Here is a 15,117-nt window from a genome sequence, read left to right as displayed (position 1 = left end):
TCTCTCTTTTTTTTTCTCTGCTTCTTTATTTCTCTGTCCATCTGTCTTCCACTCTTCATCATCATTCTGCTCTGTTAGGCAGCATCACACGGAGCCTCATGTGCTTGTGATTCCTTGTAGTAAAGTAACCCATGTTGATGATTGTTCACCATATGTGACCAAAGCAGAGATGGGAGGATGGGGAGAGGAATAAGTACAGAATTATATATAAAGAAAGCCGCTGGAGGACAAAGAGTGAGAGATCGCCTCAAGAGGAACAGATCTGGAATCTAGTCTAGTCACAATTTTTTTTCCCACAAATATTTATTGTAAAAAACAATCTGAGCCAAGAGTTGAAAAGCTGTTAAAAAAGGATTTTTTTTCTATTAAAAATGGCAACAAAATTTTAAATGACCAAACTTTCACTATAATAACCTAAATGCTAATCGTGACTCAGCCTATCAGCTGACACATTATAATTAATGTAGCACAAGCAGTTTTGTTGGGCTGAAAATATTTACCCTTCCAAAAAAGAAAAAATGAAGACATAGCACAAGCAGTTTTGTTGGGCTGAAAAATATTTCTTGATTTTTGGAAAACCAGAAAATGTTTACCCTTCCAAAAAAGAAAAAAAAGTAAGAAAAAATGTAGACACATCGAGTGTCTAAAAATAAGTCAACTGAAACTTTAAACACATCATTAAACAGGGAACTGTTTTGAGTACCCAAGCCTGTCTATTTTAAATGCTACAGTAGGTGTCCAGAGCCAGCCTTATCTTTGATTTTTCTGCCACCTACTGTTTGACTTGTATTACAGAAACCCAATATTTACTCAGCATCGACTGATGGGAAGCACATTTAAGCTTGTATGATCTGAAAGTAAACCACAGTAATGAGAATGGTAGACCTAAGAAGACCCGGAACGAGAAGAAGAGGAGAGAAAAAAAAAAAAAAAGGGTTTTATACATGTAAGAGCTCAGGGAACATCGGGGATGCCGGCACTCTGCTGTCCTTCATCTTCCTCTCGCTAATGTGCAGAACATGAATTAGACATTAAGGTCTGGATACTGCAGCACAGCGTGATGAAACTTGTAACATTCCCTGACAACTGTTCCATCGTCTGTTCCAACCACTGCATGTACTCGTCTCTATAATATGCCACTGTGATTCATGTCCCCTCGTAGTGCATTCTTACCTTGATCACGGGGCAAAGCTGTGGTTCTTACAAGTTATCTGAGGAATACATGCGTGGCATGTGTATAAAACCAAAATAACAATATGTTTTATTTAATGTAGCTATCTGGAAAAATACAAACGAGAACTAGCTAAACTAAAACTAAAACTAAAAGTTAAAACTAAAAGGGCTATCTGGAAAAATACAAACGAGAACTGGCTAATGTTAAACTAAAAGATAAGCTAAGAAATACAAACAATAAAAAGTGACTAATATAACCCCCTAACAAAACCCTGCTAATGGTTAGGTAAAACATATCTTAAAAGCACCTAAAAGATAGCTGAGATTTTATCCAGAAATATGACGTTGGGCAAAAATAGAAGATGAATGATTTTTCAGAAATTTTAAGAATTTTTTTTAGACTTGCCAAAATAGCTCAAATCCAATTGAAAGATAACTTAATAAGCCCACAGAAAGTTGTAAAAAGTACTTTTTTTAAAAAAAAAAGTGTGGTAAAAATAGGATGGAACTAAATATTAACCACTTCCTAATCTCATGCACATGTAGGCCAGATTTCTTCCCCCAGGTCCGATCTGAGCTGTCTTATTCTGACTGGTTCACACGTTTAGTGTGCGCGTGTTCCTTTAGTAGAGACCTTGCTCTGAGGTAGGAATGACACCTAACACACTCCGCTACAGAAATCCTCAGCGCCATCACATTCCATTCGGTCACAGCCGTCTCTGACAGTTTTCCCTGATCTAATTCATCTGGATTACATCATTTTGACCCTGTGTGTGTGTGTGTGTGTGTGTGCTTGTGAGCACATTGTTAACAATGCTCTCCTCGGGGAGTGCAAAGGCTCAATGTCAAATGATCAAACCTGTCAAAACGTATTCTCCTTAAACCTGGCCTTCAACGCGTTCAGGACCAAGGACCCATTAACTGATGGAGACCAGATACGCAGCTTTTTAAGTTTTCACTAACACCAAGCTATTCAAATTCTGCACCTGGTCATGTTGAACCTGAATATTTTAGTAGTGGCCATTTTGTCCAATTATTAGAGCTTTCTTAACTCCTACTTCTACTTGGGCTATTTGTGACTCATTTATAGGACAAAAGGAAAACACAAAAGGAAGGAAAGGAAAGTGAACGACTTGTCATTGTGACACAGCACACCACTCCACTGCACACAATGAAATGTGACCTCGGCTTTAAACACATCACCAAAGTGAGCCCGGGGAGCAGCGTGTGGGGACGGTGCCATGCTCAGAGCACCTCAGTAATAACTCAGCAGCTGGTGGACTCGAACATGAAGCCTTCCGGACTAAGCCACCACTGGGCTTCCACACCAATAACAGAGACTCTGCCTCCGGGCCAAAGTGCCACTCACTTTTCGTCCACTATTGATTTTAGTTAGCGTCATGTTGTTAAACAGGTGGGCAGTCGACTAGTTTGTAGACAGGTTCAGTCACAACAGAGACAAATAAAAACCAAAATTCATTTATATGTTACCTGGCTGGTGGGGCAGGGGAGGAGATATTTATGATTGTAAAAAATAATAATTAAATAAGGGCATTTCCTGGGTGTCAGAGGGCAAAAGGGGCAGTTGCTACAGCACCACCTAGTGCCACTGTCTACAATGGTATGTAACTGAATAGCTTAGTTTCAGTAAGCCACGTAATCGCTGGTGACTTAAGAAAGACTTGTTTTTGTGTGTTTTACGTCTCTCATGTTTGCTGACGTCTTTGTCGCCGCACCTGTTGCGCATGTGCGCGCATGACCTGCAGGTGAGGATCATATTTCAGGAATGTGTGAGTTCGACGGTGGGTGTGATCCAGGCGGTAGTGTTAAAGGACAGGGAGCAAATCTCACACTTGTTCACAGAGCTAAAAAAACACAACAGTGAAGCTGTCGCAGCTGCAGTTGCCATCTTTACACATGGACTCTTACATCAAAACAGGGAACGTTTTCCTGCAACCACACAAAACTGGGAAAGTGAGTGAAAAGCTCTGCCTTGTGTACACTTTATTTCTCTAGTTTTCTGTTCATTTTTATTATGCTAAGCTCTTCAAGTTTGTGCTTCAGAGGAAAATGTGAGGATATGGTGGACAAGCACAAACAGCGAGAGAGAAGAGATTTATTTCCTTTTTGTGACTGTAATAATAGGTTTTGTTAAGTTAGACCAAACCACTAACAGTTTGAACTGTTTTACCCGTATAGCCGAGCTCTTAAAAATGAACACCGCTGAACAAGAAGGCAGGGATCTGAAATAACGTGTTCAAACACAACACAGTTTCTACACAGCACATTCCTGCGCTGTAGTGACAGATTGCACGCGCACATGCATTACACACAGTACACACTGCACTGCAGTTCGGCCGGGTCAAACATTTGTGGGAAACGACCTTAATATTAACTTTAGCATTAGCAGTAAAGTACCTTGTTCTTAACAATTATGATGTTTCATTTTCACCTGTATGTCTATAATCCAAAGGTCAGAAAATCAGACGTTGAAACTTCTCTACTTTTTCAAAACGTGGCTAAGATTTTGCAAGTCTGTTCCAAATTTCTGTTAAAGTTTACAAAACGGTAAAAAAATAGAGGGCACACAAACACCAGAATTTGCCTAAAAACGTTCAAACAAGTTAGCATTTGTATATTCTAGAAGTAGCTAATTCCCGGCTAATGCGCAAATTATGCTTAATCGTAGTCAGAAAATAAATATATTCCCCCAAACAGTACATTGGGGCTGTACTGTATGTAATTTGTACACAAACGTTTATAACTTTGTTCGATAAACGGAAACGAAAGTAACAAGCTTTGAGTTAATAATTGATTTGCCAAATCTCAGCTACATTAACCAACAGACTTAAAAGAACTGATAAGCCTTATTTTCTTAATGATGAGAGCCACGTCACCCCTCAAAAAAAAAAAAAAAAAAAAAAAAAAAAAAAAATCACTGAACATTTTAAATATTCTTTTATAGTACTGAACACAATTATGTTTATTGTCACTTTGGTAATGTCTGTCTCCTACCCCACACAGAAATGGAAGCCGGTCTTGTTGTCTCTGTTTCCTCCCAGCAGCAGTGGCGTGGGTCGCCTGGAGATCCAGGATGTTGGAGGTACACTCGCTGCATCACTGACACCTAAAGGCATTTTAGCCCTACAGTATAGACATATTAAACACTATTATTCAAATGTTGATCACTGTTAGTTTTAGAAAATGTGATTGAGTGACAATGAGTGGAAAACGAAGTCCAGGTCTAAATGTTTGCACTGCAGCTGTGTGAATGTGTGTAAAGGAGTGGTTGATGTTTCGGTGTTGCGCAATAGTCACGGTAACTTTGGTAACAAGGCGTAGTGAAAGCTGATGTCATTGCTGTGCACAGGATGTACCCAAGGCGTCATGTCCATTACTGTCATGCTTTGTTGTCCGACCGAAAAAAAAAAAACCCACTGAATTCACCAACTGCCGCCGAGCAGAGGTTAGATGAAAAGATAGAGGAAGTCGTCAAACTTGTTTTTGAAATTTTGTTTTTAACAACTTAGCTGCAAACTGAGAGTTATTTGACACCCTGACAGTTCTTCAACCGAATGAACTGACACACGTTCTACAACCAAAGCTAAGAGAACAACAGTGGAACACCAAAGAAGTCTTGAAAAAAACCTGGATAATGGTGTGAATCGCAGCACGACTCCAACGCTGTTAGATATCACTTTAATTCCAATGGAGACAGGACACTGTGGTGGCTTCAAACAAGAGGCAAGAGTGTCGGCTAAAAAAAAATCTTTGGAGCTCGAAATGTTATTACCAGGTGAAAAAAAAAACAAAACAAAAACATGTAATTAAGTAAAAGTGTATTTATTTTGATTAAATTCTACTCAGGTAAAAGTAAAATTACCCATCTAAAAAATCCTATGATCCATTTCAACGCTTACACTGTAAATTTAAGCCACTAAAGCACACTTCAGTTTTGACAGTTCCAGCTCTGACCACCGGGGCAGGCACATTGGCATCGCATGATAAAGTTATTGACTTGTTAGCATTTGAAAACAAAGAGCTGTCTGAGATATGACCAAGGTTTTCCTTCTCTTTCTGAGTCCTCTGCAGGTTGAAAATGGAGGTTGACAATCCTTAACCTCCAATTTTTTTTTTGTTCAGCACCAGGCATCATCCAGTGACAGGCTAGAGCCTGTCTCTTAGTCAAAGTTCTCTGGCTACATTGACATAGTGGAAAAATCTGCACAGCGACGCAATTTTCTTTCAGCTAACGCAGTTAATTTTGTACTTTGTTAAGCAAAATATTTGAGTGTAAATGTACTTAAGTAAGTTACATATAATTACATATTCAAAAAACTACCTAAAAATGACGAATTACTCACAAAAACTACTCAATTACAGTAAATGTGATATGCTACTTTCCACCTCTGCCTACTACTGTCCTGCTATCGTGCTAGTGCCTTTAGCATGGTGTCACCCCACATGTCAAGGTCAGGCATGGGCAAACTAAGCCCCGGGCGCTGGATGTCGCCACTTTGCCTTTGTAATCTGGGCCGCCAAACTTGTCCAAATTATGTTATTAATTTATATTATCATTATACTTCTGCCTTTCACCTGCAATGTCTGAAGTTCCCCAACAGATGGTGTAGAAAAGACTAAAAGCAGTTTAGCCTTTATGTATGACTTTTACATTTTAGGACCGTGAGTCCAAAACAACGCCTGACCTAGGTCATGACAGTTAAGTTTGTCCTTGGAAGGTGTTGAAACTGTCCGAGCTGATCAATGTCCTCAGGCTCCCTCCCAACGCTGAGGCCTGTCCGATGGTAAGAGGCTGAGTTTTGCCGCACTACCTCTCTTTCTGTCAGTCCGTGTTGTTTCCGCTGTGTTGTTTATCAAAATGTGCTCTCCGTGTTAATTACAGGAAAACATGTCTGCGTTTTGTGTTGAAGCGACAGCCAGAACTCTGGTCTTTGCCGCAGTCAAAGACGACTGTGTGGACTGGGTGGAAAAACTGTGTCAGAGCATGTTTCAGGTGAGAAAGACCAAGGACGATGCAAAGTAAAGACCAGACGTGGAAAGTAACGGATTGCATTTATTCAAGCTACTGTAACAGAGTAGTTTTTGTGAGTAATTTGCAATTTTTTAAGAAGTTTCGGGAATTTTACAGAGTTACCGGCATGTACATTTTGACTCAAGTATTTCACTTTGCCGCATTGGAAGAGAACCCGTTACTGAGTGAAAAAAATTAAATGCGGGGAAAAACAATCTGCATTAATTGAAAGAGGGCGTCGCGGGGAAAAACAATCTGCATTAATTGATAGAGAATTGCAAGGGCGTTCAAATTTCCGACTATTTTATTGTAGTCAGATAACGTTGACTAACGTTGGATGATGACTGGTGCTGAACAAAACAGTGCTTATCAAGTTCTAAAAAGTAATGATAATGAAACAAAAATTATTTTTGGATCAAGTAATTTAAACTAACTAAGTAACTTTTACTTTAAATTAAGTATTTTTTTTACTTTTACTCTAGTAGATTTTTAGATGGGTACTTTTACTCGAGTTAAGCAAAGTAAAGATACTTTTACTTAATTACATTTTTTTTCAGTATTTTTTCCACCTCTGGTAAAAATGCTGAGCATTATGAATATAAAAAGTTTTATTTGTGTACTTGTCTGGGTAGCGTACCAATACTTTTTTAGGTTGACTTTCAATGAATATTCATATATATGCTTGTCAATTTTCTATAGCACTGTGAGAAATTGAGTGATACCAAAACCTCATGTTTTTTAGTGTTATATATATTTTTTATCAGTGCATCCCTACATATTTTTAGCTCATCTGTTTGAGCCATTTTCTCACACACACCATAATTAAAATCTGACACGTTGCCGTGTTTCAGAGGAGCGGAGTCGAAGGTGGAGGTGATGGAGGTGGAGTCTCTAACAAGGTTCTTATGGAAGAGAATGAGATCTATGCGTCAGCAGAGGAAGGTAAATCAAAAGTGCTCTCTGTTGTGTACTTTTCTATAAAGGCAAGAACGTGTTATTCGTTATCATATTATACTCTTTTTGGCAGCCTCAGAGTTCTGGGTTGCGGTCCAGAGGACGGATGCAGCAGCACGCTGTGGCATAAACGGGTCTTACTGGCTGCATGTGGGACGAGAAACACTGCAGCTGAAAGACGTGCAGACGAAGAACGTGATCAGAGAGTGGCCCTATGAGCTGCTCAGACGATATGGAAAAGATAAGGTATTAGGTCACATGTGTCAAACTTAAGGCCCGCGGGCCAAACGCGGCCCGCCAAGTCGGTCTGTGTGGCCCGCGGGAGTTTAAAAATAATATAGTAAAGTCCATGCTTTTTTTTTTTTATTACACAGCAATGATCAATATTTGTAGCTTGAATAAATAATAATCAATTGCAGAAACATGTATTCGTCTGTTATGGAGTAGTGACATCTATACCAGCGATCCCAAAGACTGGTCATCCACCCATTACTACGGACCGGTACCAAGGTGCTGAGCAATGAAGGATCATTACATTTTCAAAATAAAACAACATTTTAGATTTTATCCTGTTTGTATCAGAGTCTGAATGACTTATTATTTTAAAATATTGCCAGATTATCTTTAAATAAAGAATGTACATGGATATGACTAGATTGTCATCCAATTAAGTACATTTTTTAACTGAGTCCAACTGGGGCTGGTAGCAGGTGCCCCCTAGTGTCACACTGTGAACATGGTTTGGTGATTTTTCTGTTGTGCCATTTTTAGGCGTCGCTAACCATCGAGGCCGGCAGGCGCTGCGACTCCGGACCGGGAACCTTCACCTTCGAAACGCAGCAAGCTGAGAAAATATTCAGGATGATCCAGGATACGATCAGAAGGAAGACAATCACTCCAGCAAATCAAAAGCGTGAGGTTGAAAGAGTGAGCGTAACCAACCCGCAAGCTCAATCTCCAAGGCCCCGAACACCCGACGTGACCAGCGTGGCAGCGCTTCTCGAGAGAGAGCTAACCACAGATAAAACGAAGAGAGAAGACTTGGTTGCTGCGGCCCAGCCGGCTCATATCACCCTCATGCCTCTGCCGTCGCTGCCCACACAGGACGCCGCCTCTGGAGGTCTACACGGTGTCCATTCCGAGCCGGTTTATGATGACCCTGCAGACTGCGTCCAGCCTGTACCAAAGATAAATACGTCCACGGCTCTTTACGTAGACCCTGCGTGTATTCTCCCGCTCAAACCCCCAAAACAAACAACTGCCCCTCTTTGTCAGTCCTCCGAAACCGAGCCCTGTTTTGACATCCACAATCCGGACTCGGGCTACTCCGAGGTATTTGACAAAATTAGTCCAGTCCAGAGGAAAAAAGCTGACTTTCAACGTGACCATCATGCAAAGTGCATTGCAGACGATGAAACCATTTACGCAGAACCTGTTGTGGAAAAGGGTTGCCGAACAAATCAACCGAAACCGGACCCCTTTGCTCACCTTTATGCACAAGTCTGCAAAAAATCACCAACATCGGATCCATCATCGTCTGGAGCCAGTAACTCAGCACAGTCTGTTTCCGCTCCGTCCGTTACTGCAAACACAAACCCCCAAAAGGCCAAGGATCAATCCTTTGAGGATGTCATTTACGAAAACCTGGGCATCATTTAGTGACATCAGGTCACGATGGAGAAGGTTTTGGACCATTTTAGTTTTCTTATAATTGATTGTTCAACTGGTCACGATGGAGAAGGTTTTGGACCATTGAGTTTTCTTATGATTGATTGTTCAACTGCAGTGTTCCATTTTCTAAGGTAAACCAGTAGATAGTTTATATGTCAAGGCTACATGTGAATTTATATATTTTAGAAAATACAAAAAATGTACAATTTACTCAAGTATTGTCTCCTAATGTTTGTGTCAGTATAGACCAGGCATGGGCAAACTAAGGCCCGGGGGCTGGGTGCGGCCCGTTCAGGTTTTTAATATGGCCCGCCAAACTTGCCCAAATTATATAATTAATTTATATTATCATTATACATCTGCCTTTTCCCTGCAATGTCCTCGTTTCTCCAATAGATGGCGTAAAGAAAGGCTAATAGCATTTTAGCGTTTTAGCCTATCTGCTCCTGACCCGGACCCCTGTCCAATTTTGTTCCGTGAGTCAAAAAGTTTGCCCACGCCTGGTGTAGACACTGCTAAGTATTACTAGTATTTACTGTATATTTTTGCCTAAGTCAAGTTAAGCTGTTTTGGATGCATTTCCGATGATGGATACTGACAGTTTGAGATGTCTTCTGTTTTACATCTTTAAGTGTTACCTGAGACCAGAGGCGCCCAACCACAAAACAGCTTGTGTTCCATTCATTATCAGGATGAAAGATGTTTAATTTGGACATCGACACAGACGGGGCGTCCTGCTTCAAGGCAACATAAACTTCTTACAGCACCTCCTGAACAATCTGTGCATAATTTCTAGCATTTGATGTTAGTGAGTTTCAGCATGTTTGTATTATTTGCTTTTTTTTTTTTAGCTGTAAATTGTTGACTGGCCTGTGTGGATATTTTTAAAAATATATTATAAAATCATTGCAAAAAAAGGTTCCGGTGACCTTTGACCTGAACTGTATATTTTGGAGTCACATTCTGTTGATTGTGTGATTATTTCTTAATATTCGACCTTTGACCTGAACTGTATATTTTGGTGTCACATTCTGTGATTGTGTGATTATTTCTTAATTTTTTAGCTGTAAAAATAAATAAATAAATAAAGGGCTTAGCACTTTCATTGGATTATTGGAACGGGAAGAAAAACCAAAAACCCTGTATTTATTTGGTTCTTTACCTCTTTATCTGCTTTGGTGGGGTGGGGGAAGCTGGAGCTAATACCACCAGTCACCACGCGAGGGCAGTGTACACCTTGGACATCCAATCCAGCCAACATCAGGGCCGCATACAGAGACTAACACTCATCACACTCACAGTACAGTACTTATAGTAATACTACTTAGTACTTAGAGTGAAAATGAACCAAACGTTACATCGTATTGCACCTGTAGGTGGAAACGCAGATGAAAACCCAAACACTTGATAACCGCTCTGTCCACAGGAAAGACAGAATCTGTTATAAATATTACTAATAAATCCATAAATTAGAAACAAACAAACAAACCTGGCCCTGTTTGCTAGTTGTAATAAACCCGAAACAACATGTCCAATTTCCCTGTCTCCGGTTTCATTTATCGTCTCAGTCTACGTCTCCGATGTTTTGCTGTAAATCTCATCTTCCATTTTACATTTTCTCTGGCCTGTTTTGAATCCCGGTCAGTTATTTTCAGTACATGCACACGTGTATTTCTTGCAGTAATGGATTCACCTTGACAGCAGGCCGGGTGTTGTTTGCTTCATTAAGCATCTGTTACATATGGCAGTCGGGCTGTGTGTGACTGTGCTGACGGTTGTTGTTGTTGTTGTTGTTGTTGCCGTCGGTCGTTACTCGCGCGCCAGTGATTAACACAATCTCACTCAGATCACTGCAATTCGGTGCATTGACGGAGGAAGTCAGACACGATGACTCTGATCGGATAAAGTACCTTCAGAAAGTTTCGCGGTTGGCGTTAAAAATGTGGATTCTCGTTTTGATATTGAGTTAAGCGCATTTGCGAACGATCGCTGGTAGCTTTGTTTAGCTAGCCCAGATCGTACACAGCATACAGTTGGCTAATACAATGCGCACTTGGTTTGTAGGGGTAAATATATACGTAAATAATATAATCTAACTATCTCGCCTCTACTTTGCGATTTCTCCCATTTCGTGGTTGAACGCAACTACTGCGATAGGGGAGGGACCACTGTACACCAAGTAAGTATGCATTGTATCAGCCAATAGTATGCGGTGTACCATCTGGGCTAGGTAAATGCGATAGGGGAGGGACCACTGTACACCACGTACGCATTGTATCAGCCAGTAGTATGCGATGTACGATCTGGGCTAGGTAAACAAAGCTACCAGCAAATATTCGCATCTCGTTTGATATCTCGATTTCAAAACAAGAATCCACATTTTTAAAACCTTTTCACATGGATAATTACTTTATAATGTTTTTTGTTGAAATATTTTGCTATATTTCGCAATATGATCCACATTTTTAAAACCTTTTCACATGCATAATTATTTTAGAATGTTTTTAGGTTAGTTTTTTTTGTTGTTGCTATATTTCGCAATATAGCGGAAATTTCGCAAGATTGGATTAAAAAAAAAAACTGGGATGTGGCGGGTCTGGGGGTGCATTGAGATAATAAGAATAAACAGGTACTAGTTTATCCTGCCAGGCATCACAAGGTGGCGACAATCCAAGCTGACACTAAATATCAAGTCCAAAGGGAGAGGAAACCTCGTACGTACAACTGATGCCACTCCGACGTGAGTTTAAAACAAACGACCGTTGAAATGAAGAGAACGTGAGCAGAGCTCCAGGTTTCATATCACGGGGAGTAGCCGCCGGAGCGATACATTACACCACATCTGCAAATCTGCTTTATTTAGGATAAACAATAAAGAACAACCATGACCATATCACTTAAGACTTGCAATCATAGATTCATGCACGTGAATGCCGGCAATGGATGGGAACAAATTTCTTGTTTGTTTGTTTTTTTTTTTCTTTCAATTTTGTCAAACTTGCTACAATATATTGCTGTGGTGGTAAACAACTGAGCAAGCAAGCGAGCTAGCTTAGCAACACCATTAGCAAGGAAAAGAAACGGCAAAAAAAGCTGCACAAGAAAAGAAGGTGGAAACCAAAAGAGCAGAACAGTGCCAAGTGAGAAAAAAATATATTTTTTTTTGTCTCGTTTTAATCGTTAAAATTATGACCATTGAATGCATAACCATGCCACAAACAACAACTAGATTCACTGTCTTTTTTTTTTTTTTGTTCTTTTTTTTTGTGTTAACATAGTATAAGATTATCTTCATTATTATGAATTTCATTCATTTTAATCATTGTTATTTCTTCAGGTTATAACCAATGCTGCAAGACTTTACACAGGTGTCCCACTTTGGGGCGCTCAATGCACTTACACACCGAGTATAAGAGAGAGGGAGAGAGAGAGGGAGAGAGAGAGAGAGAGAGAGAGAAGAAAGAAAGCTCACAATGGTCAATAAGTGCACAAAAAACATTTTTTTTTCTTTTATCTGAGGTTAAAAACACTGACAAGACATCCATTGTCAGGCAATGAAATGACAGAATACTGTTACTGTAAAACTAGAACCTTAAAAATACTGAGCGTAACGCAGTCGAGAGATGATCCAGAACCGGCCACGAGTCCGGAGGAGTGTCAGTCCACAGTAACTTTTTTTTTTTCTTTTTCGGATAACTTTTTACATTTTGGTCAAATTGTGCCGCATTAACGGAACACAAAAGTTTTGTTGACGTCTTCAGTCCACGTCGTATCCAAGAGACTTCAGTTCAGCCCAGTTTTAGCGCTAATGTGTTAGCTGACTCTGAATTTTTATTTTTATTATTTTTTTTCCAGAATTTGGCGCTAATGTGTTAGCTGACTCTGAATTGAATGAAATTTTTTTTTTTTCCCAGAATTTTGTGTTGCATTTATTTACGACTGATCCCTGTAATTTCAGGTGAAAATTAAAGCTAAATTCTACTCATCTGTCACCCGGTGCGTCCAGAGAATGACAATATGTGATTGTATTAAAAATCACAGTAAAAGTCACCGTGACTTAGTCCATTATTGTCAAGCGGGTTACGTCTCTGTGATACATTTCACAAACAGGTGACTTAATACTGACTTAACACTGAAGGTTTGTTCGCCAACGTACAGTCCTAGCAATGAATTTGGATTCAACAAGAGTTAACTTTATCCATGTCTACAAACCAACAGGCACCTGCACAACATACGACTACGACTTTTCATCTTTTGGTCTTTGGGAATCACTCTGTGTTCATGCACTGACCTAAGATCAGATTCGTTCTGGACTAATCCTCCAGACTCAGTGACCGGCAGGAAGCCCCTCCCCCTGCTCACTCGCCTCAACTGTTTCACATATATGTATATCTTTATACAGAGTTATGCAGGTACAGTGAGTAATACTGCATACACACACACACACACACACAAGAAATAAAATAAAGTTAAATAATAATAAAAAAAAAACACATTTATTTTTCTTCTTCTTCTAATTCAATGATTTCACATTTAAAAAGTTTAAAAGATTAAAAGTTGATATTAAAATAGTGGAAATGATATCGGTGAAAAGTAAGAGCAAAGGAATATGGCTCAGAGTGATGTCAGTGGTGGTGGAGTATACGTATCTGTGTGTTTGTGTTTGCGTGTAAGTGTGTGCTGGTAGTTTTCATTATAATCAAACCAGTCGTTATCATCATCATCATCATCATCATCATCATCGATATTCTTATCCTCCCCCTCACTCATCTCTACTGGCAGATAGAGAGAATCGCCTTCTTTCGATCACAGCCTTGAATCCCCCGACTACACCATCGTACGATCAACATCGCAATCTGGCCAAAAATCAACTCAACGCGTCGCCTGAAACCACAACGTCCAGGATGCTGGCGGCGAACAGTAAAGTACGTGATGTCATAGTTTACAGTTCTGGGATCCACCAATCCGACCTCCGGCACCATCTTTGTCACGAGCTGTTACTCTGATAAAGTATTTTGGATTCCCTGAAACCACTGTGAACCCAACGGACCAACTGTCAATTCTGTTACTGAGTAAAAAAATAAATAAAAAAACAAGAGGCTAAATTTAGGAATACAAAATAATTCAAGAAAAACTAAGGCTGCAACTCAAGCAGGACGTTTTAATGCCAATTTGATTTCCCTGCAGTCTGCTGTGGTACAGTGTACAGTTTCACACAGAGGTCAGGGGTTCCATTCCTAAACCACATTCCCAGTGTTAATCCCTACATGGGAAAGTCAAGTTGTATTTTTTTATTTTTTATTTTTTTTTAATCTCACATCCATGACTAATGATGATGTGTTAGCCACTGTAGCTTTCTTCGTCTTACAGGCTTAATGAAGTCCATACAACTAGTTCAGGCATGGGCAAACTAAGGCCCGGGGGCCGAATACGGCCCTTTCAGGTTTTTAATCTGGCCCCTCCAAATTCTCTAATTTATTTATATTATCATTATACTTCTGCATTTTCCCTGCAATACCTACATTTCCCCAATAGATGGTGTAGAAAATAATGGGCATTTTAGCATTTTAGCATTTATGCATGACTTTTATATGTCATTTATCTTAGTTCACACCAACGCCCTGTTCAATTTTAGGACAACTGTGGCCCACGACTCCAAACGTTTCCCCACGCCTGAGCTGGTCTGTTGACTGCGCAGTGGAAGAGTGTTTTTCTGATGGTGTAACACTGTAGAGGAGCACCCATTAAAAGAAACCCGGCCGCAATTTAACCGAAATTATGTACAGAAAAACTCAAAAGATTTAACAGTTAAGAAAAAAACTCTGTATCCCTGTAGTTCTTTTTTTTAATACATTAATTCACTGTAAGGGCAGTTACAAATTGGAAACAAATCAATTTATGATTAGCTTATAAGCTGGAGCATCGCTGACTGGACTTTAGTCCCAGAAATTCTTTTTGCCCTCACCATCAGTGAACACTCTTTTCTACTTGCAGAAAAGCATGTCTAAAATTTTGGTCCTCGCCGTTTTTTTGTTTGTTTTTTTTTTGTCTGTTTTTTTTTGTCGCCGAAGCTGTCGTCGGCGATGATGTAAAAACACATACTTTGGTCATATCAAGACTGTAATGGTGAAAAATATCGAGCAGGTCTCAACTTCTAAGAGCTTTGTGTGAAGACTGGTGCACAACACGTGTGGTTTTTTGTGTCTTTTTTTTTTTTTCTTGTGCAGAACCACTCAAATACTCAAAAAAAAAAAAAAACATTATATCCACCAATCATGAGGATGAAA

The 15,117-nt window shown here is 39.7% G+C and overlaps 1 protein-coding gene across 1 annotated transcript; it reads left to right on the top strand.

Moving 5' to 3' along the window:
- The first annotated feature begins 2,567 nt into the window (after positions 1 to 2,567).
- Positions 2,568 to 9,825, top strand: LOC103384295 (docking protein 3-like). The gene is made up of 9 exons (XM_025058920.1): positions 2,568 to 3,147; positions 4,198 to 4,353; positions 5,041 to 5,046; positions 5,913 to 5,978; positions 6,077 to 6,187; positions 7,057 to 7,147; positions 7,233 to 7,405; positions 7,931 to 8,842; positions 8,901 to 9,825. The coding sequence occupies exons 1-8, from the start codon at positions 3,091 to 3,093 to the stop codon at positions 8,816 to 8,818; spliced, it is 1,548 nt and encodes a 515-aa protein (XP_024914688.1). The 5' UTR covers positions 2,568 to 3,090; the 3' UTR covers positions 8,819 to 8,842; positions 8,901 to 9,825.
- Positions 9,826 to 15,117: the final 5,292 nt, after the last annotated feature.

This window comes from Cynoglossus semilaevis, chromosome 9 (assembly GCF_000523025.1).
Source record: "Cynoglossus semilaevis isolate Cse_v1.0 chromosome 9, Cse_v1.0, whole genome shotgun sequence".
Lineage (NCBI taxonomy): Eukaryota > Metazoa > Chordata > Actinopteri > Pleuronectiformes > Cynoglossidae > Cynoglossus > Cynoglossus semilaevis.
This window is presented reverse-complemented; position numbering and strand designations above follow the sequence as displayed.

What these genes read in the sequence shown, in the direction of transcription:
- LOC103384295 (XM_025058920.1), top strand. Translation starts at nt 3,091, where the DNA reads ATGGACTCTTACATCAAAACAGGGAACGTTTTCCTGCAACCACACAAA. An exon ending in AACCACACAAAACTGGGAAA is followed by an intron (nt 3,148 to 4,197) that starts GTGAGTGAAAAG and finishes TACCCCACACAG; the next exon opens with AAATGGAAGCCGGTCTTGTT. An exon ending in GACGATATGGAAAAGATAAG is followed by an intron (nt 7,406 to 7,930) that starts GTATTAGGTCAC and finishes TGCCATTTTTAG; the next exon opens with GCGTCGCTAACCATCGAGGC.